The sequence below is a fragment of the Electrophorus electricus genome, chromosome 15 (assembly GCF_013358815.1).
Source record: "Electrophorus electricus isolate fEleEle1 chromosome 15, fEleEle1.pri, whole genome shotgun sequence".
NCBI lineage: Eukaryota > Metazoa > Chordata > Actinopteri > Gymnotiformes > Gymnotidae > Electrophorus > Electrophorus electricus.
The window spans coordinates 14,636,770-14,646,755 of NC_049549.1; the positions used below are offsets into that span (position 1 = coordinate 14,636,770).

At 43.6% G+C, this 9,986-nt stretch overlaps 1 protein-coding gene across 1 annotated transcript; it reads left to right on the forward strand.

Annotated features, from left to right (window-relative positions):
• Window positions 1-1,300: 1,300 nt before the first annotated feature.
• trarg1a (trafficking regulator of GLUT4 (SLC2A4) 1a) lies at window positions 1,301-9,784 on the forward strand. Its single transcript, XM_026997725.2, has 3 exons — window positions 1,301-2,338; window positions 7,107-7,233; window positions 7,800-9,784. The coding sequence occupies exons 1-3, from the start codon at window positions 1,919-1,921 to the stop codon at window positions 7,808-7,810; spliced, it is 558 nt and encodes a 185-aa protein (XP_026853526.2). The 5' UTR covers window positions 1,301-1,918; the 3' UTR covers window positions 7,811-9,784.
• The last annotated feature ends 202 nt before the right edge of the window (window positions 9,785-9,986 follow it).

Below are 9,986 nucleotides of genomic sequence, written 5' to 3' on the forward strand. Positions count from 1 at the left end.
AGTTCTGCAAATAGGACATAAACTGCTGAATCATCAGATTAGAGGGGCATGGACAGTCCATGTTAAGGGGCACCACACTGGCAACTTGGCAGCACTGTGGGTGGAAGTGGCAACCTTCGGATTACTAGTGAAGCACCTTAACCAGAGCTACACCCCCCCCCCCCCCCCCCCCAACACACACACACACACACACACACAATCCTGAGCAGCCAAAACAATACTCAGTTTAGTGCTTGGTACAAATGAGCTGATTCAGATAATGAGTTTATAAGGCTTCGTAGTCAAGAGCAGGAAATTCAGGGAAATCTCAGTACTGGATGCATGCAAAGAACTTCCTGATAAGGGAAACTCCTCCAAAAGCCTTTGAAATGGACCAAGATTTTAGTGTAAATGCAAAAAAAACAAAAAACAAAAAACCTTTAATGCAAAATAAACTTGGAAAAGAAAACAAGTTGGTACAATCATACAGCATGTTTTGTGTTTATTTACTGGAGCTCAGCCCAGTTTATTCACTTATAGGCTATAAGTATTATATATTCAAAAATATATAATGAATTCATATATAGGATAACTTTTCCAAATTATATTTGTTTTAGAAACAAATTTAAGAATAATCGATTAGATTAAAATGCCTTTATTACTATTAAAACCCATTCTGTCAGGTGTGTCAAAACTATTGTTTGGTACTGTACTCTGTACTGTACTGCAAACCTCTGTAGTTTGGTGATGTATGCATGCATTACAATTCAATACAGTGTGTGTTGTCACGATTGATTCACATAAACAGATCAGTATCTTTTAGCTTTCAGGCAATTTCCCTATGGTATTCTGCATTCATAGGAGCTATACGCAGATCACGTCTTTAAAATCATACAGCTAACTTGCATGTACTAAAACGACAGGACAGCGATATTTCTAATGGCCAGCTATAGTTGTTAGTCACTTCAGCAATTGTCCCTATTTTCCTTTTTTTTTTTTTTTTTTTTGGATTGTTGAATAGAACCTATAGTCCACCCCCCTGCCCCCCAAACACAGTACTCAGTTTTAGTAGGTTACTTTCCCAGTATCAGGACCAATGTCCAAGTCAATAAGGCTAATATGTCAATGACAAACATTACAATGTCACGCAGGACGCAGCAGTGCACTGAAATCCTCAGTGAAAATCCCGCTCCACGGTGATGTCGCAGCGTCCCAGGAGAGCACGCGAGAGGCGTGAGTGAAGCGCACGCAGGGAGTCCGCTTGGAGCGTTCACGCTCGAGACGCGCCGTCACACGGTCGCTGATGCTGATGGGAGGAACCTTGCGCCGTGTGAGCCTGCTCCTGACCAAGTGAAGCACGCACTCTGGTGCAGCAGGAAAAAAAACAAAACAAAGCACGGCTCGCTGCAGTTCTGCTCTGTGTTTGGAATTGTAAACGCAAAAAAGTGACTTTTTTGATGTTGCTCTGAACCTACTTCGGAGTCTGTCGCAGAGACACGGCGAATGCCAGACGACTCAGTGAGTGATTTGTGCTCCTCTGCTTTTGTCCTATGGGGAGAGCGCGTGTACGGTCTAAGGGAGAACCAGGTGGATTGCATATAACTGCGGAACTGAGGCAAATTTTTTAAACGTGACCAAGAATGAAGAATGACCATCTCCAAATCGAAGAGTGACGGTTTTCTTTCCCATCTCATTTCAAATGGGTGTAATTAATTCTTTGTTATTTTAGCACCTTTAGAGCATCGAGTTGATGCTTGGAGTCATTTTTTATTAGAAGGATTAGTTTCGCTGGAAATTAGACAAAATAGGTGAGATAGCGACTAAAATAACATTCCTTTAACTGCAAATAATGGGAGTTTAGCACTATCATCTCATTTTTAAATAGACTAATTCATACAAAACGGGAGTTTCTCAAACATACCCACTTTGGATCTGAAGAATGGCAATAAACACAGATACTGAATTTGACCTGGGAGCACGCGGCAACCTGGGAGAAAGCGGCAGCGCGCAACCAGCCGAGTCCCAGGAGACTGAAAAACTTCTCAGTGCCACGATCACCGAACCCGCTGGTGGCGGCACTGGGATCAAGATGTCCAGTTCCTTCACAGTCAATGTTGGAGGTGAAAAAGTCACAGACGGGGACCAGAACGGTCACGGCGTACCGCTACGGTCAGGATCGACGGGGCAACTCGGATCGGCCCAACTCTCGCCGTCCCGGGTCAGTTTAAGTCGCACTTCATCGACCGGCAATGCCGTTCAAGAGGACCCCAAACCTAAAGACTATCTCTTACTCGTCATTCTATCCTGCTTTTGCCTGGTGTGGCCGGTCAGCATCGTCGCACTGGTCTATTCAGTTATGGTGAGTAGCTGATTATATGAAAAGCTGCATACGGGACTGCTCGTGCTTTTCTCATATTTGGTGGGAGTGATAAGAATTTGGACGACACCGCATTTACAAGGTAAGGGAATAACCGCTTTCCGCCTTTAAAGAGAAATAAGGAAAAAATCGGAACCCATGCGCCTCTACTTATGTGTATCGGCGCTACTGCACCGGCGCGTCCCACGGTCCAGCGCACCAAACCGAAGTGATTTCCAGCCCTGCACATCTGCGCGATAGACTGGCGTAGTGCCGGGCGGGAGAGACACCGTCCACCCACACAAACCTGCCGCAGATGACTCGCACATTTAAGGCAGAAACTGCGCCGTAAAAAGAACCACTTGCGATACCATTTAAGTAGCACATTTGGTGCGTAAAGCTCTGTTTATAAAGTTTGTCCTATTTCATTGAATACTAGAATTACTTCTGGAAAGGAACAAGATAGCCCACAAAGCAGTATTCCGTCGTCGGCACTGGCTCGATGTTCTTCAAGATGTGCAGATTTTAACATAAAAATACGGCAGAAATTGCAGTAGCCAACTAAATGATAAACTGATTATATCAAATCTTCAAAATGTTTCATTTCAAAGGTGACCACTTCTCTACTATGTATATTTGTTCATGAAAATTTTAACAAGGAATCATAACTCATAATTGTTCGTGCACCCCTGGAGAAGAGGCGAGGGAGCCAGGGTACGCATATTGGGCGTGGCTCCACGCAAAGACTTGATTGGTCTCCATCGTCTCATAAGAAATTATAGGACCGAGGGTGTTCCGTCGATATAAGGGTTCCCTCCATGGTAATATGATGACTATCTGAAGTACTTATTCCCAGATGTGGTCATTAGACTCCCGTTAGTCTGAAAGAAATGTATTGAATACAGCTGGATCTACCCCAGACACTGTTTTGTAGGGCAAGCAAATCCATTACCCCTCTCTCTCTCTCTCTCTCTCTCCCATTCCTGAAACGATATGGCCAGGCAGCTGGCAACAGGCTAGTGCGTTCCTGAAGAATGTCCACCACATTTGGAATTAAAACACTTATTTCCATTGCTGTGGTAACCAGAACAACTCCCAAACACAACAACTCTTGCTGTTCTTAAATGTGGTAAATAGGGATAGCACCTAAAAGACTGTGATGTGGAGAAAAATGTTACTACAGCAAAGTGGGTCATGATACAGTTGTTTTTTTCATCTGCAGCACAGCAGTGATCAGTCCCTCTCTTTGGACTGGTGGCTGCCACCCTTTCCATAGGGAGAGTGAGGAATCATCACGCTGCCAAGGTGCAGACGGCTTATTTTAGCCTCTGCTTCTTCAGCAGTATCATATGTGTATTGGAACTCCCATTGCTCTGTGTTAGTAAAATTAGAATTTGCTCCAGTTTTCAATGACACAATAACAAAGACACATGCTCAAAATGGGGGGAGGAGGAGGATGCTTGTTAGCCTTTAGGAAATCTCAGATCTTTTTAGGCCCACCACCTGGCGAACCTGGCCATGACCAGACAGATGCAGTAGACACGGGAAGGTCCACAAAGATTATTTATGTAGACATGCAATAAGGACTGAGACTGTGCTGTTACATGTGCCTGTGCCACTGACCGTAGTTAGTGTCTGAACCTGTTCGCCGCACAGCTGGCTTCAAATTGGCCGGGCCATCCTCCAACGGCTGGCGGAGGAATAAGAGCTAGAACAGCGTCTAAAGATTTCTTCCAACTCAGTAGACCATGAGGAAATTTAGCTTCTGTGCAGACAGCAAATTGCACCTGCGATCCAGGCATCGTGCTGATAACTGAACTCTTCTCGCCTTGGAGGAGATGCTGGAGGAGCTGAGGTGCAACATGTACCTGTGCAGTTCTTCTCAGCTATAACAAAGAGAGCAAGGGAGTGAGAGTGAGAGAAAGACAGAAAAGGAGAAAGGGAGCTAGAGCAGTCTGTAACAGACAGGCCATTACCCAGGTACAGTGGGTTAGTGCACTGTCAGAGACTCTCAAGATCAGTGGGGGGGGGGGGGGGGGGGGGGGGAGAACACATCGGGTAACCGAGGTGAGTAAGATGTGATTTGAAGTTGCAGATCACAGATGCAGGAGGGAGTCCATTACTGGGAGTGGAGATGGCAAAGGAAGTAATAGGCTTTTATTGGGCTAAGCAGACTCCAGCCATAATGGGAGGGCCACTACAATGGGGCTGTTACTGCACGCTCAACATATTTGCAGCTGAACACGGGCCTCTGCGCTGCGGCACAGAACACGCGTTTGTGTCTATTCGTAACCCCCCACCCCACAAGAGTGCCTTTTTCTGTAAAAGCTGACGAAAAGCTCAGGAAGCACTAATGCCTATCGAGCAGCTCGCACAGACGCGTGCCGCACATTTTGAAACAGTATCTGCTTCACTCTTGCTGTACTAACCGAGGCATCACTTTATGAATGCTTACTGTCAGTGAGATCATGTTTCTGGCACATCTGCTCACAATCCGACAGCAAAGGCTTTATATACAGTATAGGGTGCAGTGTCAGGTGGCCAGGGAGCCTTTACTATGTGGATTGTGAGTGGGTGGGTGGGTTTTGGTTCCGAAGCTTCAGTGCAATGTTACTCGGAATGTAACACTCTTCCTTCCACACACATGACTCTTCCCTCCATTATTAATGGATCAAGCACTGTGAGAAACCACTCAGATCTCCCGCAACCTCACAGACTCTGCTGGCCACTAGTAAGGGGGAGGGGCTGTGTGCAGGAGCAGGGGGTGGGGGTGGGGGTGGGGGGCTGTGTGTGTGTATCTACATATATGTGTGTGTGTGCGTGGGGGGGGGGGGTGTTTATCAAATATGTCAAATAACATGCATAAATGATTGTGTGTTATTAAACAAAGGTACCATGGGACACCAAAGAATTCCAAGGAAAGTATTGCTGGCCGTCCAACTGGGGAATCGATATGGCCATTTATCACACCATGGGCACTGTTCCCACCCCCAACCACCCCTTACACAGCAGAAGCACATCTTAGATGCCTGCACAATTCCTCACTGCCTTTACAGTAGCAGTAACGTGAAGCACTGCAGTCCCCGAAGCCTTAACAGCACACAAAGAACACAACCTGGCAACATCTCAGTTCAAAAATGGCCACTTTGTCTTGCCGCTATATTATATTAAACCGTGTGATAGGGGTGGGGAGTGAGATACCTGGGCTGCAGATGGCAATTCTACTATGCGCTGGTTTTTTTTTTTAAAGAAGTGCCATTGATTCAAAACACTGAGGCAGCTTTTTTACTGTGATTGGACGATCGGAATCAATAACTCTCGGCTGCTGCAGCCACACAGTTTACTTCTAAGATTTCAGACCTGCTCTGCAGTATCTGAACTGCACTGAAAGATTTAACAGGGAGGATGTCACATTTTCCCAACCACTGCAGGGTAATGACAATGCACTTTATTGGTTTTAATACTGGTAATAAAGCAGAATGATGCGGAAGGAAGAAATCAGGTCCAGAGAGCTGCTCCAGTGCTGCAGTCTCTGCGTAGCACACTGTTATGGCCAGCAAGTCGACCAAACCTCCCTCTGAGACAATATGTGACACTGTTTGGGGGGGGGTCTCCGTATTCTCCTCAAGAGCAGGGTAATAGAACAGTAATTCTATCTTCTATTGTAGTGACCTCTGCTCTAAGCTAGCACACCTGCACTCCAGTGATATAGTATAAGTGGCAGGCATGTACAGAGCATATGAAATAAACAAAATTCATGACACTGAAAAGGTTAAATGCTTATTTTAAAAGTTAATGCGCATTATTTTAAAGTAATTTTAGTGTGCTAGCATCAGCACTAAAACATATCTGTAAGCATTACTCAGAGGATTTGTGAGATTTTTTTCCCCCTAAGAACAGGAACCCACTGCAATTAAGTGCTCCTATGTCATGTACCCACAACATTGCCAAGGGTTGTTCAGCACCCTGGACAGCGCCACCATCATCATCTTTAGCACCTCCAGTTCAGCTCATGGGTGACGTGATAACACATATGGGAACAGCACTGTTAGGTGAGGTTGGCCACTGCCAGAGGTATTTTCTTTAGATTCTGGTGCTCGGTATTGATTGCTTTAATGCAGTCTAGTGGACGGTCTTTCCCCAGGAGTGCAGTGAAGGACTAATGGGAAATAGTGGCGTAGGGCCCTCGTTAATGAGCATATATTGTCATCAGGGAACCCAACATGTTTCCGCATCACTAAAGCAGGTCTCAGGGCCACTCTGAGCTGAACACATCCCCTGTCCATGTCCAGGTTTCATTCACTATTGTCACGATTCAAGCCATCAGTGTCTCCTTGCATCCCTGGTCCTGCTAGTTTAACTGTGGAATTGAGCAGCTGATGAATGGCAGAACACACCGTGTCACATTACTGTAGTTATTTTAAGCAGGGGAATAAATTAACTACTGTGACGAGTCTCCAATTTATTGGAGACAAATGTAGAAACAATACTTTCATCTAGACACCAAGGCCAGTCAAAATTTGTGCAACTCTACCAAGACATATACTTTCAATTCCCTCGATAGTGCATGGATAACATTCAGCTATAGGGTTCTTGTTCGATGTTGGTTAGCTTCTGTAATAATAACCCAGACCCAAGTTTGAAGAAAAAGTATTTAGTGAGATCTGGTAGTAAGACAGAACCATCCAGCTGGTTCTAGTTCCACTGAGCTGTGTATGAGACTTGGGATTTTACAGTGTTTTCCACCGCTGACTCTGCCTGTCTCTTTCAGTCCAGAAACAGCCTTCAGCAGGGTGATATTGATGGGGCCAGACGGCTGGGTCGTCTGGCTCGCCTGCTCAGTATCGTCTCCATCATCCTGGGCCTTCTCATGATAACAGTGTACACAGTCGTGACAGGTAGGATGCACGCTCACACACTTCATATTTTGTCGTTTGTCCTCAATTAGAACCTTGCTTGTGGCTAAAACCAACTTAGCTTACTACTTATTGCCAGTTTTAAAAGATTGGCTCAATTAGAACAAACTTGTCAAAGATTCTAATCAAGAATAAATGCTGAGTTTGAGACTATAATCTAATGCTCACTGAGTACACCCTAATCTTCAGAGTGAAGTTTACCACTTCCTGTAAGACTGCTGGTGTTTATGCTTAAGCAAGTAAGAGGTGTAACACCAGCGCAGGATTCTGGGTACAGCTGTCAAGAGTACATGAAAGTAAAAAAAACAAAACAAAAAAAAACTAAAAATAAATTAGCAATAACACGTAATTGACGAAAACACAAATACACTTAACACGTCCAGCTTTTCATTTAAGCATATAGCTGAGAACTTAGAACCCCACCTCCGGACATGTTTAGTAGATATAGTTAGAACACGTCGCATTTGCAAAGTACTGTACTGCAATGCATTCTGTAAAGCAGATATTTGGATGAGACACAGCTTGTTTGTTTCTGCTTTCTCTCACAGTAACTGGCTAATGAATGGAAAACGCCTAGCCGAAGAGAAATAACCATCTGAAGCAAAAAAAAAACCAACAACAAATCCCCTCACCCCCCCACCCCCAAAAACCAATTAAAAAAAAGGTTTCCAGTGTAATTACAAAAAAACTCCTTCTTCTAAATTAAACCACAAAAGAAAAAAAGAATTAAAAGGAGTGTAGTGAAAAGTAAGATCTATTTACAGAGAAATGACATGCATGCATTGCCTTAACGTGTGCTTGATGAATTGAAAATAATGAACATTGACTATTGGCTTAGTGTTCAAGAAAGAAATTGCTGTTCCTCTGAGGAACTGACTGAAGATTATAAAGAGGATGAGGAAGCTTCACCACAACCACCTTCAGCAGGATGCAGAGACAAGGACTTCGAACTATGAACTGCATCATAACCTTATATTACTCCAGGTCTTGTATTCAAAAAAGTATACAGATGCACAGATATATTTGCAATTTAACTCTTAACGTATATTTTATATGGAGATTTGTATGCCAAGCTTACCTAAGGCCACGGAAATGAACGGGAAGAAAGGCGCAATGGACAGTTGCCTTGTCAGCACAGGCTCCCTTGTAGCCTCACTGGCTGTGTCAGAGGGAATGGAAACAAATCCAAACGGGACGGGTTTTTGTTCAACCTATTTATTTTGTAGCTTTTGTTTACAAAAACGACCACCTGCATGTCTTCCTTAACTTTGAATAACCTAATGTCATCGCCTCCCATTATAACCACTGTAGCTTTTCAGGTCGGGATAGCGGAAGCAGTGGGTATCCAGCACTGTCGGACTTTTCTCTTTGTTTTGACGTTGGGAGCAGTCTGAGTGTAGTGAAGCGCATGTGAGCCCCCTCCCCAGTCTACGCTAACTGCTGAAGCATGGACATCTGTCTAGAGGCATGAAGAGTGCCAGCAGCATCCTAAGCCACAGCCCCACTTCAGAACAATATCTGAAACTAGAGTGCTAATCACAGACCCCACTAGTGCAGAATGCCAGGCTACGCCCTTTCAGCCTCCTAACTTATATGCTATATATCCGTATATTTAAAGAAATATTTAGGCATGCTGTAAGCAGACAGTACACCTGTTTTCTATTGTCACTTGAAAACAACATTTTACAAATGAGGCTTTTGTTTAAGGGATGTTGCATTTATAGGACACGTTTGAAAGTATTTACTCCCTCTCTGTGATGTCTTTAAATTGGAGACATGAAAAACACCCATTTATGATCTATTATTAACAATATCAGTAATGCCAAAGATTTTTTTTTTTTTTTAGAGTCAAAGCAAAACAATAACAGTTCCAAAAAAACCCCTCAAGGGTCTAGTCATGCATCTTCGATGAACTACGACATTCCCATTCAGATCTGTGTTGAGAACTCTTTGCTGAGTGGTATCTAGTCAATAGCGCTATTAATTCTGAATCAAGTATTTTACCTCCCTGTTCACTCATTTCAAAGCACTTATACTGCTTGAGAACTGGATGATTTTTAGCACCAAATTCCAGATTTTCTTTATATCGCAATAAAATGGCTGACAAATGGGGCGATCAACTTCTTCTGTCCTTGACACGCTGCCTTGGAAGCGTTATTATAACATTATACGGTAGCTTGCTAGCACCTACAAAACATCCGAAAGGCAATGACAGGTTTTGGAATGCTGTTCTTTTAGCTGTGCCCTGAATGTGTATGAATGTTAAGTAAAGATGCTAATTCGTAGAACAGGAGAAGCAGAGCTTTCTTCCTTGTGTCGCATATATTTTGTTTGACACATTCTATACTTATTGCACGGGAATGTGCAGTTGCCAATACTGAGGAGATGCAAAAGTGCTATCTAGAAACCCAATTTTCTTTACATTGTTTTTGGTACCTTGGTTTTCCTTGGATACGCATTTTTTAATTTCATATTTTTAGTGTGTACTTCTGCACGTGTGGAATAAACGTTAACATGCATGGTCCACAACACACATCTGGTTATTGATCTTGCATTTGTTCATTATGGTGGAGATTCTGTACCACTACAAATCTACAGAAGACAGTTGGTGCAGAAAGAAATCTGAAAGGCTACATCATTTGCCTCTTTTCAAATGCACACACATGACTATACTCAAGACTACTTGCAATTCACTTACAAAGTCCTATCTGTCTGATCCACACAGAACAGCTTTC